This window comes from Nothobranchius furzeri, chromosome 6, assembly GCF_043380555.1.
Source record: "Nothobranchius furzeri strain GRZ-AD chromosome 6, NfurGRZ-RIMD1, whole genome shotgun sequence".
In the NCBI taxonomy this organism is placed as follows: Eukaryota; Metazoa; Chordata; class Actinopteri; order Cyprinodontiformes; family Nothobranchiidae; genus Nothobranchius; species Nothobranchius furzeri.
Genome location: NC_091746.1, coordinates 48,759,017 through 48,780,204, shown reverse-complemented (window position 1 = coordinate 48,780,204; position 21,188 = coordinate 48,759,017). Strand labels below are relative to the sequence as shown.

At 40.3% G+C, this 21,188-nt stretch overlaps 1 protein-coding gene across 1 annotated transcript in view; it reads left to right on the top strand.

Annotated features, from left to right (window-relative positions):
* nsmfa (NMDA receptor synaptonuclear signaling and neuronal migration factor a) overlaps positions 1-18,662 on the top strand; it is a 59,863-nt gene extending 41,201 nt beyond the window's left edge. The window contains 8 exon segments of the mRNA XM_070552269.1: positions 4,130-4,260; positions 5,112-5,195; positions 5,323-5,356; positions 8,531-8,601; positions 8,705-8,784; positions 10,175-10,277; positions 15,653-15,728; positions 18,326-18,662. Of these exon segments, the coding sequence (XP_070408370.1) occupies positions 4,130-4,260; positions 5,112-5,195; positions 5,323-5,356; positions 8,531-8,601; positions 8,705-8,784; positions 10,175-10,277; positions 15,653-15,728; positions 18,326-18,423 (677 nt within the window). The 3' untranslated portion in view covers positions 18,424-18,662.
* Positions 18,663-21,188: the final 2,526 nt, after the last annotated feature.

Genomic DNA, 21,188 nt, shown 5'->3' with positions numbered 1-21,188 from the left:
CGTCCGGTGTTGACATCCTGTCATCTGAAGCTCATCTGTGATAGTTCCTGAAGCAGGTTCACCAGTGGGTTTTTTTCTCCAGAATACGACTTACAAGGCATTCATTCTTACTAAAGACCAGCCAAAGTTATTACTTGGTCCTTGAATTAATATTCTAATATATTTATATTCTGAGCACAAGCTAAATAAAAAAAAACGGTTAGAAAATGCTTAGAAAATGTAATATTTGTAGAGTTAGTAATTACTTTGCACCAACACATATTGGCCATGAGATTTATTACAACATCACACTCACTCTGTGCCTCGTCATTAATTCCTTGAAATACACTAGTTGCACATAAAATCACTAATCAGCATTTAGTTAGTGAAATGCAGTCCCTAAAGTTAATCTGTAAGTAAAACTTCAATGAATGAGTTAGAAGGAAAGTCAGTAGTAAAGATTTAGGATTCTACTTTGAGAATGCCCCAAAAGACTTTTACATTAAGGTCTTCATTCTGTCCACAACTCCAACTAACTCTTGACAAGCAGATCTTGTGATTATAAAAAACATGCTGCTCTGGATGTCTCTCCTATAATGAGAAAAATCACAGCGGTGAACACACACACACACACACACACACACACACACACACACACACACACACACACACAAATTGACTATGTTTGTTGTTGACTCTGACCCTGTCCATCTGTCTCCCTGTGACCGTGGGTCTTTCTTCAACATTGTGATGCTCTCTCAGTCTGTGAGTAGAGAGAGAGAGAGAGAGAGAGAGAGAGAGAGAGAGAGAGAGAGAGAGAGAGAGAGAGAGAGAGAGAGAGAGAGAGAGAGAGAGAGAGAGAGAGAGAGAGAGAGAGAGAGAGAGAGAGAGAGAGAGAGAGAGAGAGAGAGAGAGAGAGAGAGAGAGAGAGAGAGAGAGAGAGAGAGAGAGAGAGAGAGAGTGTGTGTGTGTGTGTGTGTGTGTGTGTGTGTGTGTGAGAGTCCAAATGTATCAGCTGGTTCTGATGTTATAGAGAACATTTGTGCATTTTGCAGAGCTTCGGTCAAGTGACTCAGCACACACTGTCTGCATGCCGTTTGTCTATGTTGATGTTCCAGTTTGTGGTTTTAGTTTTTGGTTCCTCCACCTCCATCGATGTCTTGGTGTGTCAGTGTTAGATAACAAATGAATGAACTGTTAACGGCAGAATCATGCCTTGATGTCTTTTTTCTCCTCCCTCATAGGCGAGCCTATCATTCTCTTGTTTCTCTGGTTACACTGTGAATCACTCCTACTGTTCTTATTTCATGCTCTTTTTCTGCATCAGCTCCTCTTTAGAGGTTTATTACTAGATGCTGTGTAGATTTTGTTTTCATTTCTCTTTATCTTCCTGGGACCCTGCATCCCCCATAGATGACGCCGGCTTCTCGCATTGTAGTGTTATACTTTGTTTGACTTAGATCTGTTTTTATTATTTTTGAAATCTGGTCTCTAAAATTAGAACAACTCCATTCATTCATCCATCCATCCAGCTATCCTTCATCCATCCATCCATCCATCCATCCATCCATCATCCATCCTTCATCCAACCATTCATTCATCTATCCATCCATCCATTCTTCATCTGTCCGTCCATCAATCCTTCATCCAACCATTCATTCATCTATCCATCCATCCATCCATCCGTCCATCAATCCTTCATCCAACCATTCATTCATCTATCCATCCATCCATTCTTCATTCATCCATCAATCTGTTTGTCTGTCTGTCCATACATTCATCCATCCTTCATTCGTCCATCCATCCACCCATCCGTCCATCCATCCGTCCGTCCGTCCGTCCATCCATCCTCAATTTGTCCATCCATTCATCAATTCATCCATCCATCCATCTATCCATCCTTAATTTGTCCATTCATCCATCCATCCATCCATAATTTGTCCATCCATCCATCCATCAATTCATCCATCCATCCAGACACCTTGAACAGGTCATGATTCCATCTAAGGGACTTGCACCCAGCCATTCACTCACAGCTGAGGACGGTTTAAAGACTGCAATCAAACTAACATGCATGGTTTTGGTCTGTGGGAGGAAACCGTAGCACCTGGAGAAATCCCACACATGCATGAGGGGAGCATGCTAACTACTTATTAAAATATCTAAAACAACACTTGTTTTATGTCTACAAGATCCTACTAAACTGAAACAGCTAGAGGAATAAAAAACTGTTCAGGTCAGGTTATTGAACAATACAAATGATGAAAACATTTTCAAAACACTTAACCTTCCTCATGTTTTATTAAACATTGTACATTATGAGCGGAAGTCATGGATATGATGAATTAATACAAGCTAACCCAACAAATGCAGATGTGCCAAACTGTTTTCACACACACGGAGTCAAACATATTCTTTTTTGTGCATTCCAATGATTACGGGCTCAAGCACACATGAGGGAACACCAGACACATTTTTTGACACACCTCAATTTAAATATGCAAATGTACAGTAGCTCAGATCATTGTCTTTACATGATCAAAAATTATGTCTATTTACACAGAGATGCAATGAAACATTACAGAATTTGAGTCGGAGACCATTCTAAAGGAGGTAGAGACATGTAACATGATGTTTACTGTCATTAGCAAAAAGCCCTAACCTTCAATGCTGTTGAAACGCCCAGAGCTCCCTGACGCTCAGAATGGCTTCACGATGCCACAAAGCAGAGAGAATTAGACTCAACAAGCATTTATGTGTTATAAAACTCATTTTCTAATGTTTTATAGCATTTACACTAATGAATGTTGACATGCACCAAGGCAGTTGGCGCATGCGCTTAACATACAGTTAAGAAAGACCCTTACTGAGAATGGACGAGTGCTCTGAAACTCTAGTTTAACCAGGAAAACAAAAACTTCCTCAACTGCATCACTGACTAATAATGATGTCATTAATACATGGTGATGTTTGGAGGTGCAAAGAATTCATGCACATCAGGGGGAGTTCGTTTGGACCACTGACACACCACCACACCGTGACACTGTGGCTGCAGCTCTGACCACAGTTCTAACTGGATTGTTTGCACGGGCCAGAAAATCCACTTGGTCTCGACAGAAAATGCAGTCTTCACGCTGAATTGTTTGCTAAACTTTTGCATCTTTATCGCCCCTAGCTCCCACTTAGCCCCTCACACCTGTAACGTTAGGCTCACCCGTTAGTCACCCAGTAATCCAGTGTCGTTTTCCTTTGTTGATTCCCGGTGTTCAAGATATCATTGGTCTTTTGGTCTCAGCCTTTTAATTCAGCTTATTCCCTTTGTTGTTGAGTTTAGTTGTCAACCTCTTTCATCTTCATAAAAAAAAAAAACGTCATGACACTGAAGCTTTAAGAAGTGCAATAACCCTGTAAAAAGCTGTCAAAGCTGAAAAGAATAAAGAAATAAGTAACTTTTTGACAAGTAAACTCAATTCCCTGATGTTAGCTGTGACTGAGGTCAAACACAACACGGTTAGAACTCCAGAACACTTCTTCTTCATTTCATTTTCAGAGCTTTTTTTTATTTCCAGCTCGTTGTAAGAGACATAATGAGACCCATGACTCCAAATCTTCACTCTCGACCACCTCTCTATCTGTCAAGACAGGAACTACTCTTGTAGCCTTTGAATAAAGCCTCGACTGCAAAGCATTGCTGCAACCTGAGGACTGAAAAGCACTTGCTGATAAAGACACTTGACTTAGAGGTTTACTCTGATGGATTACCTTTATATTTGGACCATATGCAGCTTGTAGAGATCCTCGATCTTTGTGAACTGGCCCACTTTATGAAAATACCACAGGCTGAGCGATGCACCCAGTGCTAGGGTAACAGATTAGCAGCTCAATGTTTTTTTGTGTTTCATGTGACAAGACCCTTTTAGAACCACAATTTTTGCTGTTTTTGCTCTTTTCTTTTCCTCCACAATCTACAGTCTTGACTTCTTGTACTCATTCTGCTTGCACTTCTCTCTCTCTCTCTCTCTCTCTCTCTCTCTCTCTCTCTCTCTCTCTCTCTCTCTCTTTGTTTTCTCCATCACATCCAGGCATCTCCAGATTCAACCAATTAGCTGAAATCTCAGTGCTCACCTGTGCCTCCCATTTTCTCTTCCAGGTGGAGACCTGCAGATGTCCAGCGGCACCCTGGAGGAGGGAGGCCTTGATGACTCTGTAGACTGGGAGGAGGAGAAAGAGATGGAGAGGCTGGCTTGTGAAGGAGATGACTTTATCCCTCCTAAAATCATGGTGAGGAGTCAGTATGATTTATTTGATCCAATCTGAGTAACTACTTTTGGAGTGCCGTGTCAATGAAAGTCACAAAAATAGGTGTGAAAATTTTGAATAAATGCTTGAAAACCAGTCTATGAGCTACAGTTGAGCCATTTTTCAGAGGAAACCCTCTAGAACACTAGATAAGTGTGTGCTATAATGTTGTGGATGTTCCCTGACTGTGTTGTTCCTGATTTAGTACTATGTCGCACATTTTAGAGTAAGAAACACATTGTGGAGAGAGTAAACACATAAATCCATAAATGATAAAGTCTGTGTCATAAAAATTACTGAGTGAAGTTTTATTACTGAGCACAAAATCAGCTGATGGGTCTTTTATTAGGACTAACACAACAGGGGAAAATACAACATGAACAATCTGCAGTCGACAACAATTTTCTGTTTACTGAGAGCGGTTTCTCACATTTCTCGTCTTTGCATTCATATTCCAATACAAGATAACGGTTTCGTGCAGCTGTGGAGGTCAAGTGCAGGCTGAGTTTATGTAAATTCTTCCAAAGCTCGGTTCACAGTGATGGATTGTTTGTGCCTTCAGCTAAGAAGTGTTTCCTCTTAGCTGAAGGCACCAATCCATCATCACATGTTGCACAGACACCAGTTTTTTAACAATCCTCAAATGTGTCAGTCACTCAGAAGGAAAAGGATTTTGTATTTCTTCATAAAAATGAAAATAAAACACTCTTCAAACATTTATTTTATATAAAATACTAAGTCATCCATAAGCTAACCATGTTTCTTTTAATGATTGTGCTTTCCTTGTGTTTTTAACCGTTTCCATCCCTGTCCTGTTCTTCTGTCACCTCCAGCTGATCTCCTCCAAGGTTCCCAAGGCAGAGTACGTTCCCAACATAATCCGAAGGGACGACCCGTCCATCATCCCCATCCTCTACGTGAGTCGAGCGCAGCCGTGCAGACAGATGAAGTTTACGATCGTTTATTTAAAAAATATTTTCCAATAAAGGCACTTTTCCCCCAAAGTGGTTGCTAACATGATTTATGTAAACGTCTCTTCTCTAGGACCATGAGCATGCAACCTTTGATGATATTTTAGGTAAGTTTTATTGGTGACTGCCTTTTTATATTTGTTAGATAAACTTGTATGATCAGTGATTTTGTAGGACGTTTTCTTGTGTCCAACAAGTGTGTAACGTCCAAAAGGGTCAATTTTCACCTATATATTGATCAACATAATAACCTTTCATCTACAGAAATAAATCCACTTTCTATGCGGCCTTCTAAATCCAGAAGGTTCTGCTCAGCGTGTGTTGACATTCCATGAAGACAAAACATTCAAACAAACATTCTCTCCCAAGGTTCCTGCACTCTCTGTGAAAGCCAGACGTCAACATTCTTCACTCTGAATAAGTGAAGACTCCATGATTTTATAGTTATAAGTTAAATAATCATATGTGATGAATGAACAAGATGTTTTAATCAAATGTTTCAATCCCTGTGCTTAAATCAATGAATTTGAAATGAATATTGTTCTTACAATGATCCGTTTATATCACAAATCAGTATGTGTTTGATTGAACAAGTTAATCATTGTTTACACTCATACACATTACAATAAGATACATATTAATGTTAAAAACAGTTTTGTATCTGAAGGAAGGCGCGGCTTTCTGAGGGATGTTGGTAAATACTAAGAAACGTGTCAAATTCTGATTGGCCAAACTTGGCCAGAAATCATAGCAAAGTAGTTAAATAAAACAAGAATTACTTCCCGAGTAATTCAGTTTCCAGCTGACCCCGACTCGGCCAAATCGGGAAAGAAGCCTCTTTTGAAACAAACTCCTTTGACCTTAAGTCAAAACCTTTCTGCGACGCTGCAGGTGATTACAGACACAACAGATCTTTTTAGAGCTACTTCAACTCAGACATCCACCTTGGACACCTAACCTGCAGACCCCGGGTTGCATCTCATGGTCAGGGAAGCTGAACTCAGAGGAAGCTACTAATCTCTGAGTATTGTGGTTTCGACGTCCGGTGACCTCACCACTCTGACCGCAACCCTCCAGACCGCCAGGAGCAACTCATACCAGGGTATCGTACGCCTGCATACTGGTGTCTGATTAGGTTTTTATCAAAAACTAACTCTCTAGTTTAAAACTAATAACTAATTCTTTTACACTCAGATTTCACAATTTCTCTCAGATACAAAGAACGGTTGCTACAACATCTAGCTTCCATTACATCACCTCACATCCACCACACCACACCTCATCAATCATATCTTGTCTTGTATCATTAATTTAGGAAAAATAATTAAATTTGTTTTATAAACTATATACCTGACTCTGTCTGGATTAATACGAAGTGTGTTTATGGTCCCTGAATAAGCTAAGAATACTAGAATCGTCTGATTAAACATTCAAAGATCAATCAGGTTGATATTTCATATTTGTATGGAATCATCACATCTTATTGGTCATCATTAAAAATGCATTTTACTACAAGTATATAAAGGATTATTAAAACATCATCATCATCAGACAAACATCTACGATTAAGGCAGTTCAAAATCTGGGTGTTGTGATTGATGAACAACTGACCTTTAAAGATCATGTTGCCTCTGCTGCTCGTTCATGCCGCTTTGCGCTGTACAACATACGAAAGATCAGATCATACCTAACACAACATGCCACCCAGCTCCTGGTGCAATCTACTGTCATCTCCCGCCTCGATTACTGCAATGCCCTTCTAACTGGTCTTCCAGGCTGTACTGTGAGACCTCTTCAAATGGTTCAGAACGCAGCGGCGCGTCTGGTCTTCAATCAGCCAAAAAGAGCACACACGTCACCCCTCTGTTCATTGAGCTCCACTGGCTACCGCTAGCAGCACGCATCAAATTCTAATTGCTGATACTAGCATACAAAGTCCGAGACGGTACAGCTCCCATCTACCTGAATCCTCTTGCAAATTACGTCTCGGCCCGGCCGCTCCGGTCATCACAGGATCGTCGGCTAGCAGTGCCTACACCACGCTCAGGACAATCCAGCCTCTTCTCATGCATCGTTCCACAAATGTGGAATGACCTACCAAGCACTACCAGAACTGCGGCTTCCTTTCCAATTTTCAAGAAACTCCTGAAGACCCTTCTCTTCAGAGAGCATCTTCTTAACTAGCACCCTCCCTGCACCCATCCCCCTCTCTACCGTCCACTCCTTGTTCCCTCCTCTCCATGACTGATGTCAATTTGTTGTTGTTATTGTTGTTGTTAGCCTCAAGGGCAACATGCCGATTATCACTTGTAAGTCGCTTTGGACAAAAGCGTCTGCTAAATACATAAACATAAACATAATTAACTTTGGTTTCAACCCAATTCAAGAGCTGATTGGCATTGCCAAACATAAAAATGATGAGAAGGTGTTGCATTGTCACTCTGCAGAAAGGCAGATTCTGCTTTGAATCTATAAGAGTGTGTTTGTACACGTCTTTTTTGTCTCCTGCATCTTTGAGTGGGTTCTACGTGCTAATCGGTACTTATCCAAACTGTTCCCTGCTTCCTAACATCCCTGATGGTCGTTAGCACCCCCGTGACCCCAAACAGGATAAAGTAATTTCACAAATTTGAAAATTACCAGAAATAAATGAGTGGAATGAGATCGTGTCTGTAAAGGAGATTAAAAGATTAGATGAGTTCTTCATCTGTACAGGAGACAAGCCACCTTTAGTCTTTCGTCTGAGCAGCAGTTTGCCTGAGGTGTTAAACTCTCGGAGTCAAACTCACTGTGGAAATTAATGGTCAGGAAATTGGTTCTAAGATAAATCACTCATGCACACGAATCTTCAGATGATCGCATAGCTTCTACTCATAAATGCAGGTTCAGATTTAGTTAAATCCTCTAAATAATGAGTTTTTAATTTACAGTCTGTATTCTTGAAGATAGTAGAAGTGTTCTTGCCTGTTGTTCTGAGAGAAAGCTATGGTGTAGTTGAGAGGATCCTTTTAAATATTTATTTGCACGTGCAAATATAACCATTCTGTTTGACTTCGATTGATCTGATTTATTTTATTTCAACATTTACTGAGTGCACAGTGTCGAGTAAAATTTGGATTTACGTATATCTTCGGTTGGTGTTTCTAACTTACTTTCCAGTTATTCTTTTTTTTAGTGCTCGTCTCCTTCCCTCCATGCAATTTCCTCATTTTTATCCAGTTTCACCTCGCAAGGTCTTTGTCGTTTACGTCAATCTCTCTCTTTCTTCTTTTTTGCCACAGAGGAAATAGAAAAGAAGCTAACAGCATACAGGAGAGGAAGCAAGTTTTGGAGGATGCTTATCTTTTGTCAGGTGAGATAAACAAGGAGACAAAAACAACATAAACCCCACATTTTCTACACATGATGCCTTGCATCTCACTGCACTGCTGTACACTCGCTGCTATGTTTCATAGGGAGGCCCTGGTCATCTGTATTTACTGAAGAATAAAGTGGCAACCTTTGCAAAAGTGGAAAAGGAAGAAGACATGAGCCAGTAAGCTGCTGCTTTATTTTGCATGATGGCAAATGCGAAAAGTCATTTTTTTTCAACCCGTAGCTCTAAGATCACATACTGACTTTTATGACCCAAAACAACAGAAAAATGAATTTAATTGATTTTCATGACCACTGCATAAATGCCTTTTCTTGATTTTTGTCAAATTAATTGCAAATAATATCTGGAGTAGCAAAATATTATAAGGGAAAGGAGTTGAAAAGATACATTTGTTTTTTATGTGAAAATAAAGTAAATATTTACACACAAATAATTGTATAAAATATGGCATATATTCCTGATAGCAACTAGAAGAACAAATAAAGGTGTTTCTTTGACAAAAATATAATAACATTTGAAATAAATTACACCTTTTATTCCAAAAGAAATTCGGTAAGCCACATTTAAATATTACTAAAATTGGAAAAAAAATATTTTATATTTGGCAACAATTCATAATCTAAATCAACCAAATGCTTACATTTTTCAAAATGGGATGTTTTTTCACAATGATAGAAAAGACTTCCAGGCTTCCATAGTTTATTGGTCACCCAAGAGGGTGTGGGTTTTTTGTTTCAAAATAAATGCAATAATCAAAGTGTCCCATAATTTCATAACATTTTTTAAAATTACATTTAAAAATTGTTTTTCAAGTTTTAAGTTCATTTTGTGGGTCTGGATATAATATATTGCAGTAGAAACAGAAATGGCTGTTATGGTTATAAAAGCTGTAGACTCTTGAGTTAAAGGATCACAGAAACTTTATAAATAAATCAGGAAGACACAAACCACCTTTCTGGGAAGTAAAAATGCTCACTGAGACTTTACAACATTATTTTACCATGAATGAAAAGTGAAACAGCACTAATGCATGAAAATCAGATTTAATTTACTTTTTTTTCTTCTGCTAAATGTCACAAACTTTATGTATGATAGTCACGGACGCAGTCCAAGACAGACAGGTGACCTTTCATTCTTGAGCAAAAGTGAACATGAGCCCAAACCAGCTTTTAAAAAGAGAGGACAAAAAGACAAGAATAAAAAAACAAAACAAAGGAAATCAGGAAGGATTTAACCTAACGAAGGACGAGTTGCAGATTGCAGTGAGTTAGGACCAGGTGAGTGGAGAAAACAGAAAGTAAATGAAAACATTACATTACTACAAAATATGGAACAAGAGCATGACACCAAACCAGTAGGATCATAACCAAACCAGAAACAAGAACGTGAAAATACAAAAAGCATATGAGAAGAGAAAAAAATTTTAAAAAATACAATCAAACTTGATAAAATACAACACAAAGATCTAGAGATCTCATCAACAGATTAATTTTCCCAAACTTTCCATAAACAATCCCAATGTGACATTCAGTTTTTTGCCTTTGTTCAGATTCTGGAGGAGATTGAGTCGATTCATGAGTAAAATCAACCCAGAACCAAACGTGATACACATAATGGGATGCTACGTTCTGGGGAACCCAAATGGAGAAAAGGTATAACACACAACAATGCACTCAAACACTTAAAAAAGAAGGCTTCACTTCAATCCCACAAATGATGTTTCTGCAACAAGGTCACAAAGCTGGAGGAAAACATTGATTTGTGTGAAAATAACAGATCTTTTTTGTCCAGGTGGGGTAAAACGGTCAAAAATGTTTAATTTCTATTCATTTTAAAGAACAAGCCCTTCTGAAATTACAGATATGAGAACTTCTTTCTACATCAGTTTTACTCAACACCACATCCTGATGATAAACAAAGACATGGGTTTATATTTTTTTATTTAGCTTTAATCAGCTCAGAACTGTAGCGTCAAATGAGGACATAATTCAGCTCTGGAGGACTGGATTTATCGTTTCTTCATATTTTGCTTCCAAGGAGCCAGAAGTCTTTGAAATAATTCAAGGTGTTCAGGACCAACATTTGTTTCATGGTTTCTGGAGATTTTCTCTGGACCCTGGCTGCTCTGGCACTTTTATCACCTCAATAAAAAAAACGTATAGTTTAATTTAACACAAATGCATAATTCATCGATAGTTGAATCTCAGATTGAGGAGGAGCAATGTGGTTTTCGTCCTTGCCGTGGAACTGTGGACCAGCTCTATACCCTTGCAAGGGTGATGGAGGGGGCATGGGAGTTTGCCCAACCAATCCACATGTGTTTTGTGGATTTGGAGAAGGCTTATGAACGTGTCCCCAGGGGCACCCTGTGGGGGATGCTCCAGGAGTATGGGGTGGGTGGCTTTCTGTTAAGGGCCATTCAGTCCCTTTACCAGAGGAGCGTGAGTTTGGTCCGCATAGCCGGTAGTAAGTCGGACCTGTTCCCGGTGAGGGTTGGACTCCGCCAGGGCTGCCCTTTGTCACTGGTTCTGTTCATTACCTTTATGGACAGAATTTCTAGACGCAGCCGTGGTGTGGAGTGTGTCGAGTTTGGTGGCAGGAGAATCTCGTCTCTGCTTTTTGCAGATGATGTGGTCCTCTTAGCTTCATCCAGCTCTGACCTTCAGCTCTTGCTGGGTAGGTTCGCGGCCGAGTGTGAATTAGCTGGGATGAGGATCGGCACCTCCAAATCTGAGACCATGGCTCTCGACCGGAAAAGGGTGGCTTGCCAACTCCGGGTCGGAGGAGAGGTCCTACCTCAAGTGGAGGAGTTTAAGTATCTCGGGGTCTTGTTCACGAGTGAGGGTAGGAGGGATCGGGAGATCGACAGGCGGATTGATTCAGCATCTGCAATGATGTGGACGCTGAGCTGATCTGTCGTGGTGAAGAGGGAGCTGAGCCAGAAAGCCAGGCTCTCGATTTACCGGTCGATCTACGTCCCAATCCTCACCTATGGTCATGAGCTTTGGGTAATGACCGAAATAACGAGATTGCGGATACAAGCGGCCGAAATGAGTTTCCTCCGTAGGGTGGCCGGGCTCAACCTTAGAGATAGGGTGAGGAGCTCGAACATTCGGGAGGGGCTCGGAGTAGAACCGCTGCTCCTCCGGATCGAAAGGAGTCAGTTGAGGTGGTTTGGGCATCTGGTCAGGATGCCTCCTGGATGCCTCCAAGGGGAGGTGTTTCGGGCATGTCCTGCCAGCAGGAGGCCCTCGGGTCGACCCAGGACACGTTGGAGAGGTTACATCTCCAATCTAGTCCGGGAAAGCCTTGGGGTCCTGCCGGAGGAACTGGTGGAGGTGGCTGGGTAGAGGACGGTCTGGAGCTCTAGTTGGGATGCTGCCCCCGCAACCAGGACCCGGATGAGTGGAGGAAGACGATGACGACGACAAATGCATAAGCACTCAATATATGCTGCTGTCTGAATTATAAAACAGACATTATTATTATCTGACATTTTAGGTTTGATTGACTGAAAAATCATTTTTTAATGATTATTTCTGATTATAATGGGACACTCTGAGGTTTTCATGCAGGCTGAACATGAAAATAGTCTCCTACACCTATCTTCTGTGTTCGCTTCTGGTAGAAAATAGACGGTGAAATGCTAGGATTTGAAAATGCTCACAGATCTATGTCACACTGTGAATTTGCATTTATGGCCTCGCCCATCTAGGCTCATGCCTGCCCACAGGCAGCAAGGAGACAAAGTGGAGAGTGTCTTGGTGATAGTGACTTTGTAATATGGCCGAACGCTTTCCATTAGCCAATCATAAGTGAGGTGTGTGCATATCATTAATAATAATGAATAATCCTGCTGTTTTCAGCCTACCTCTGGATGAGCAAACTTCTGCATCTCAGAACAGAAGTATATATTTTTAATGACTCAAAAGGCATTGATTTATACTAGAAAGCACTGCAAATGTGTTGAATAAACCACACCTTTAAACCCCATCTAATCAACATGTCCTATAGGATAACAATTGCACGTCGCTGATTGATTGATCGATTGATTGATTGATTGATCGACTGATTGATTGGTCGACTGAATGATTGATTGATTGATTGATTGATTGATTGATTGATTGATTGATTGATTGATTGATTGATTGATTGACTGATTGATTGAATAAAAGCACACATCTGCCAAATAAATAAACATAAATTGTTGTGTGTGTTTGTTACAAGGATGTTTCCGTTTTACTTTAAAAGAGGGCTGCAGAGCAACACTCTTGGACGTCTCTCAGACTGAATTTATCAGTGAGGATCACCCCCAGTGGCAGGTTGCAGTATAGGCTTTTCAACCCTGCTCTCTGTATAAACAAATGGATCATTTTTCTGACTAAAAAGTAAAAAATCACATCAAACTTGCCTTGGTGATGTGTATTTAAATGTCATGTTTTTCCTTTTACAATTAGATGACAATTACAAATAGTAATTTCGAACAGGTGGGATCTTCAGCCTCCCATCCCAGCACAGAATGGTTCACATAAAAAAATTCAAACTGCACTGACTGATTCCTAAATCCTCTTCTATTTTACTTTGAAACTTCCTCTCTTTTTTCTCATATTCTTCATCTTTATTCTGTCCGCGTCTGGTTTCTAAACCCTGTCTGTCTAATGATCAGCATGCTGTTTCCTCCTCCACCTGTCTGTGTGTCATTTATCTCATGTTTCTGTGTTAAGCTGAGTACCACAGATGCCAAATGATGCTGCAGCTCTCTAAACTTGATGTGAATAAATATTAAGACACAGAGCGACACATTTCAGGGCACAGAAAGAAAACAAAACAATCAAACGCATGGACAGACGAGCTGGTGCTCACACAGACAGACCATCGCCTGCAGTGTTTGACTGACCTGACTGTCTGTTCCTGTCATGTCTGCCAAACAGTGCTTTGTTATATAAAGTGGATCTCTCTGGGACTGATGGACAGTCTGCAGAACAGATAGCTCATCTGTCGTTTCTCCACCTCAACAAACACGGCAGCCTCTATTTCATACGTGTGAAGCCAGGATAATAAAACAGATATTTTTCAGTGTTTTTTAGGGACGTGGGTAATTATTTTACATATTAAAAGTATTTTTACCTGAGGGAGTTGTGTTTTGTAGGTTTCCAGACACAACATAAAAATATTTTGCTTTTAATTTGTTTAGCAATTAAAACAATATTTTCATTGCAAATGTCCTTTACAGTCAGTAGGATGTAGAATGTTTAACCTTAAACTACCCCAAAAAAACTCACTTCTACTAATTAAAATGGTTTTGTTATAAAAAGAATGACTTTTTTATGTATTATGCAGCAAAAAAGCCCTTGGTGTAAGTGTTTATGTTGTCCTGCAGTGAGACAATATCATATGATGCTAGTCGAACACATTAAAAACTCCCAAAAGTAGGTAAAACGGACCTATTTTACTTCTTAGATGGCAACAGGAACATATCATACTATGTTTGGCTTTTACTGGCAAAAATTTGCATCTTCTGATGTGATCTAGCTGCTTGAAGAAAAAAAAAACGTACCCCCATTTCTCTTGGATTAATGATTAGCCTCTGGCTTACTTTGCACTACAGACAAGCTGCTTCGCCTCCACATCTTTAAACAATCCCTCCTCCTTATCTAACCATCTTCTTTTATCTTCTTCAAAAGGCAGCAAACACGGCACAACGAGCACAAAGGAGCACCTTTCCTTCACCACCTTCAATTTAACATCAGAACAAGAAAAATGTTTGCTTCTTCTGACTCCAGAGGCTGCACAGGACCAAAACCTGTCGCTCACTGATTAGTAGTGATAATATTTATGGCTCTGTCATGGGAGCCGTTCATTAGTCGGTCGTTTAATACATAATCATGGACCACTTTCGACATCTGCATTCTTTCTACAATAGAATGCACAATAATTAACATCTGTATTACTGTGGTTCTTTCATATGTTTTTATCTGTTGTTTCACATTCCTTTGCGTTTTTAGTGTTTTACGACTGTTAGTTCGAGTATTTTCTTGTTTTCATTTTTTCTTATAAACTATGCTTTAAATGTCATTCTGAACGTGTTAATTTAACTGTAATCTTTTAATGTACAGCGCCTTGTCTGGTTGTAATGCCATGTTGAATGCGCTTTATAAATAAAATGGTATGGTATGGTATGGTATGGTTTACCTCAAAGAGCCGTTCAAAAGACTGCTTCCTGAAGGCAAGAGAACGGGGGGGGGGGGGGGGGGTAGCGTTCCCATAGATATGTATAGATGTGTATATAAACACGTGTTTATATACATATCTATGGTTCCTCCTACGTCCGTCACAGCAGTGGGTGAGTTTGACCGACTTCCGGGGAGGTTTGTAAAGATGAACGGCTCTTTACAGGGACTCGGCTCTCATCATTCACTTTGAAAACCCGTTCAAAAGATTTGATTCGTTCATGAACGTCACATCACTACTGATTAGGACATTTCATTTGTGCAACATCACATTCATTTATCTCTTTTCTGATGATCGGTTAACGTCCCATTAGTCACAATCACACACTGGTTACACTACATCTCCGCATTTGACCCATCTCTGTGGGGAGAGGTGAGCTGCAGCAGTGGCTGCACTCAGGATCTGTTTGGTGGTTTAGGACAACCAGTCCAAATCCTCAAAGCTGAATGTCAAGCAGGGAGGCATTGAGTCCAATTTAAAGTCTTTGGTATGAACCGACCGATTTTGAACCCTGATCTCCCAGCCCCAGGGCGGACTACCGCTACACCACTGAGAAGGTAAAGGTGAATCAAAAAACAAGGTGGCTGAGATTTTGGCTGATAAGATTCTGCAACTTTGATTCATGAACACAAGAGAGGTCACGTGGAAGCCGATGGGACAGGAGCAGTGTTCATTTATCTCCCAGACAGTAACAAGCCAAAGAGTATGTGCGTTGTATCTGACCACAGGCTCTCCTGTTGTAAGTGGAAGCGAAGCGGGATTAATTGCCATTTGCTTTCTTATCTCTCGCCAACAGCTGTTCCAGAAACTGAAGAATCTGATGAGGCCTTATTCTGTTGAGTTTGAATCACCGCTGGAGCTGTCTGCACAGGGTGAGCATCCCAACAAACCAGGGTCTCACACATAAACATGATGATTTATACACACACACTTTACATCCAATACTTGTGCCAACTCATTCAATCTGTTCTCACAGCTACAAGAGAAATTATCAAAAAAAAAACTTAGCTGTTGTATTTTATTGTTGTCTACTTGAATTATATATTTTGGCTTCCGTTTGGCCTAACACTTCTCTGTTAGGGTTTAAATATGTTGTTTTAAATACATTTGTGAATGGCACAGACCTTTTCATGCAACAGGTTGCACAGACGACTCTGAAACATGTTTTGGATCTTTTAGAGTGAGATAAAGAATGATGAATATCTTACTTCAAGTAGATCGCCATTTCAACAACCTCAGTTTGGAGAAACAACAATTCATTTGGATCAAGCAGACAATGAATTCGTAATGGTTTCATTCTGGAAGAACGATCATAAAACTTCACGCAGCTTAGCTAGCTCATAGTGTGGTGATTTTGGTGGTGTAAAATTGGTAAAAAAAAATGTTTACATGAATTTCTATGAAAATAGGACCAAATAGCATGCGACACGTGGACAGATTTCCTGCAGCAGAATGACACTGATATTACAAGTTGGTCACTTTTCATCACCACACAACCATATTTAGATCAAAGCAACTTGCGTTTTCCCCCCAAAATGTATTTAAAATGCATTTTTGCTGTAGAGCTAACAGTTAGCTCACTCCTGCTGCTCAGTAACATAGAGAGTGACATAATCCACCAGAAAACATTTTACATGTCTGAGCTAACTTGCTGCAAAATAAAGAAACATACTTTTGCACATTCGTGTACAGATATGTAGAGCTGCCACCTGCGTAAAATAACATTTGTGATCGCTGCAAACGGTCAAGGTTGCATGGACGTGCAGATCATGTCTATATCGAGTCTGTCTGTCCAGACCACATCTATAGAACGTCCAAAATAGGTCTTTGCGCGATGTGAAATTGTTATTGTTTTAAAGAGATACTTTCAACAATTTTTAATCTTTTTCTTGAACCAATGTGTGCTAAAATGACCCTTTACATGGTTAATGAAATGCCACCCAGCCCCTGTCACCCTCCGATGCCAGAATATTCCACTTGCAACTTCAGAGCTGGTGGGTCGCTCTGTTGAGAAAACATTAAACTGGTGCTGCAGTCTGCTTCTAACATGTTTCCTGCATGTTTTAGATCATGAACACAGCTAATTTGTTTCATTTAGGGATGAATCACTCCTGTAGACACAAATGAAGGCTGAGAAGACATTTCAGCTGTTAGATTAAGGGATTAAAAAGACAAATTGCTCTGCAACCAGATGTAGGTTTGGCTTTCTGTTCTACAAACGAACTCTAGGGGGTGCTAAAAGCAAGCCAAAACTGCCTAGTTCCACTTTAACATATCATTTCCACATTTGGACAATGCAAAACCAGGTTCTAGCAAATACACATGTATGATATTTGTACTACATTATTGTTAAAACATGATAAATATATGTATAGTAAAAATGTAAAAAATGTTTTGCTAGAAGAAATAATCACTGTATAACTTGACATCGCTCAATTTTATTTTTTGTGTGTGGCAGCTCTACATTGCTGTGTTAATTTGATTAACATAGTTTTACCATTTAGCAAGCAAGTCTTATGACAACAAGAACACCAGAAATGTATTATGACTTTATTAGCCTGGAGCCTTAGAGCTACAATGGAAATTTAGCCAAATAAATGAGCTTACATTTTTTTCATGCCTCTTAACAACGTTATGTCTGAAACAAATTTCTCCCAAGGGAGACAAATAAAGAGCTTTTGACTTTGACTGTAACAGGTCATTACGCACTCACCTATTTAGCAACAGAACACCAATGGTGTGAGAGGTTCTCTGCTCAATAATATCAGAGGAGAAACCTACTTCAACTTTAGGACAAACTACGCAAAAAGAAAAACAGCATCTGAAGTCATGGACAACAAAAGATGTTTGGATGTAGAAAACGGCTACTGGTGTTTAGCGCTGTCTCGTTTCCTCTGAAAGTGTGGGTTTCTGGTTCCGGCAGAAGTGTCTCAGGGAAGACACTCAAGGGGAGGGGGTGAGTGTTTGGTGACCGTGTTTGCATTCAAAACGTAGCTTGTTTTGTAGATTCTTTACAACACCTTTATTGATTTATCAAAAAACCTCCTCTATTTTTATTTTTTAATGCTTTATTTATCTCATTCGCTTATTTTCCTAATTTGGTAAATATAGGAAGAACTGCTGTTGCTCTGCGTATTTCTCATCAATAAAGTGTAACATTTATTTAATGACAACCTATTTTTCAAACTTTTGAAAAGTAGCCACATTTGATAATAAGCTATTACAATTTTGTTGCTCCATATAAATAATATTTTGTAGGAAAGATGCTAAGAACAGCTTTAATGGTACCTTCGACCTAATCTGTGTTTCTCCAAAGTGAGGCTGTCCAAATTGGATTTTCAACTGTTTACTTATTTTTAACAGAAACGTATTTCAAAGTTTCCAACAAAAACAAAATGAACATTTATAGCATTTAGATATTGAAATTGTATACTATATGAATCATTTCCATTTCATTTATCAAATTAAGGCAAAGAGATGATTGAGATGTTCTTCGATTTCCGTCTCTATCGCCTTTGGAAGACACGGCAACACTCCAAACTCTTGGACTATGAGGATTTTTTGTGACGAAGACGTCTGGAGGATGAGCGTGATGGAGCGCCACATTGCTGTGAGGATGCTGTAAAAAAACACTCTAGCCCTCGGGTCGTCAACCCCGCATAAACAGTCAGACCTGCTTGGGCTAAGAAATGAAGAAAAGCAGTAGCAAAACAAAAACACAACTAAGAACTCTGAACTTCCTTGTTTTTGAAGGATAACAGAATGTAAAGAATACTGGATCAAAAAAATGAGGAAAAACCCAAACAGAGCTGGAATTTCCATATCATACAATCTTTGAGTTCAAAACAAAAACTAAGAGTTTAAAGGTATATATATATATTTAAAGTTTTAGTTACAATGACATTTTCTGGAGCTGATGGGCTTCTGATAAACTGCTGTAAACTCATTCTGTCTCAGTGTGGTTCTGTGTTTTGACCCGACCTCTCAGAAAGTCTCAGTTACCTGAGACAAACATATAGATAAATAACCCATATGTTAATGTGTGTGTAGTTCTCATGAATGTATTAGCTTTAGTCATGCTAATGATAGTCTGTAATGGATTCATGGGTTTTATTTTTGATGTGCATTGTTGTGCAGTTTCATATGGGAATACTTTGAGATAACTCAGGTTTTAGCCATTAAGTATTGGATCTGTTTGTCTGTTCTATGATATTATTCTAATACTCAATGCCATTGCTTTGAATGAATGTACTATCTCTGTGGAGACTGGTGTGGGAGGAACTGTATGTTTTCGGGGGTGGGGGGTGGTGGTGTGGGCGTGGTGGTGTGTGTGTGTGTGTGTGGGGGGGGGGGGGTGATAAGTGTTGATTGTGTGTTTAAAAAAAAGTTAAAAGAATTGTGCAATTGTGTGCATTTTCTCTTACAGCTCCCTTAAGCAAAAAGATGAATCGCCAGCATCCCCCACGTGTATCTCTTTGTCATGTACATCCAAACAGCATGACAGTCTTGTATGATTTATGATGTCAATGGATATAACAGCCATCCAAGGGCTTCGGAGGAGTTGCCCTAATGATCCCTCCTGTTCTTCTGCAGAGGGTTCATGCCACTTAGTCGGGCCCTACCAATAGTCATGGCAGCTCTGTCTGCCACACAGTCTTGCTTTTTTTTTTCTTAATGGCAGCCAAACAAGCTTCTGCCACCTCTCACTTCAGCGGGCTGCCATCCTGTGTGAGGACTGGAGCTCTCTGACTCAAAGGAGTAGTGAGCAGCTATCTGCCTCCCCTGCCAGGTGGCAGCTTGTTAAAAAAGGGCCAGAAAGATGCACCAGGTGCACTAGTCATGCAATCTGAGCAGTTTCAAAGTAATTTGGGATAGTGTTGCCTTCAAATTCACGCACGGGCTGGGACCAAGATACGCTCAGACACTTGTTCAGGCTTCTTGTGTGGTTAGGTGGAGTAATAATCAGTAGTCAGTGTCTTTCCTGCAGTAGGCAACAGTTTTTGGGACCATCCTTTGACCCTGAGTGTTTCCACCACAGGGACCAGGACCAAAAGAGATTAGCTTTACCCCAGAAAGTAACCCCGGCTTTCCACAGGAACCGTCAGCAGCACGTTACTGCAGCAGCACGTCATAGCTGCTGATAGGAACCGCTGTGGTCAACAGAACCTTTTCCACCGGAGCCGTCGGCAGCCGTCAGCAGCGCGAGTCGGCCGCGTCTCAGGAGCAGCATGTCGTGGCCTTTACGCGCCGGTTCTATTTTCTACGCGCGACGCCTCTGAAACGGGTCAAGTTCGACATTTTTGGGGAAGGAAAGACAGGAAATTGGACGCGGAAACGGAGCGAAGCTACCGGGATTTTCAGAATAAAGAACGTACTGCCTTCCGGTTGCTTTACTTTTAAAAAACATTACTAACTGTGCGTCCCCGTGAGAAGTTATCCCCTCCTAGCGGTCTCCTTTGTTTTTCAGGTCCGTATTAGCGATTATAAAACGGACAGAACATAAAACACAAACCTTGTTGTAGTTTTCTCCTGCTTGTTGTTGTGTTTACTGACGAAGTCACTCGTGTGACTTTGTGCTCTGTCGGAGACAGCTGCTCCCCTGCTGCTTCGCGTCTCGTGGGAAGGGCCAAGCAGCAGCTTACGGGAGCAAGACGTGCTGCTGCAGTAATGTGCTGCTGACGGCTCCCGTGGAAACCCGGGGTAAGATCCCTCTGAAAACTGCTGCTGAATGTCAGAGGTATATTCTACTCCTAAGTGAAATTTGATCTGTTTCCATATTCTCCAGAGTTGAGTAAGTGGGGTGGGGTGGGGGGGGGGGGGGGGACACTTCTTAAACAGCCCAGTCATACTCTTAATCTGGCAATATTCTATTAGCTTTAGCTTAGCATAAACAATGTAAGTGAATGGTAACAGCTAGCAATATGTGTGAAAAGGTCATGAAAAATACTCAATAACAATCCTAACTTTTCTTGGTGATCTCAATTATCATATCAGCTGCAAATGAAAACAATAAGTAACACGAAGAAATAACAGGAACTGGTTTAGACATGGGACTACATCAGGACAGAACAGGCGCTGTAAGCCGCCGCTGCAAGGAGCAAACAAAGACATGACTCAGCAGCCCAAAAGACACCTAATTTCAAGAAGGCATCTTCTTTGTCTGTCATGTGCTCTGCTTGCATGTTCAGATCACATTTGTGTGGCTCCCAATCCGATTCCGAGTCATTTAATTTTGATTATCTGCCAATACTGAGTCCTGATTTGATACTTTTCAGGAAAGCATTAAAATAGTAAGAAAAAAGTGGCAAACTGGGCATTAATAGAGGCAGGTG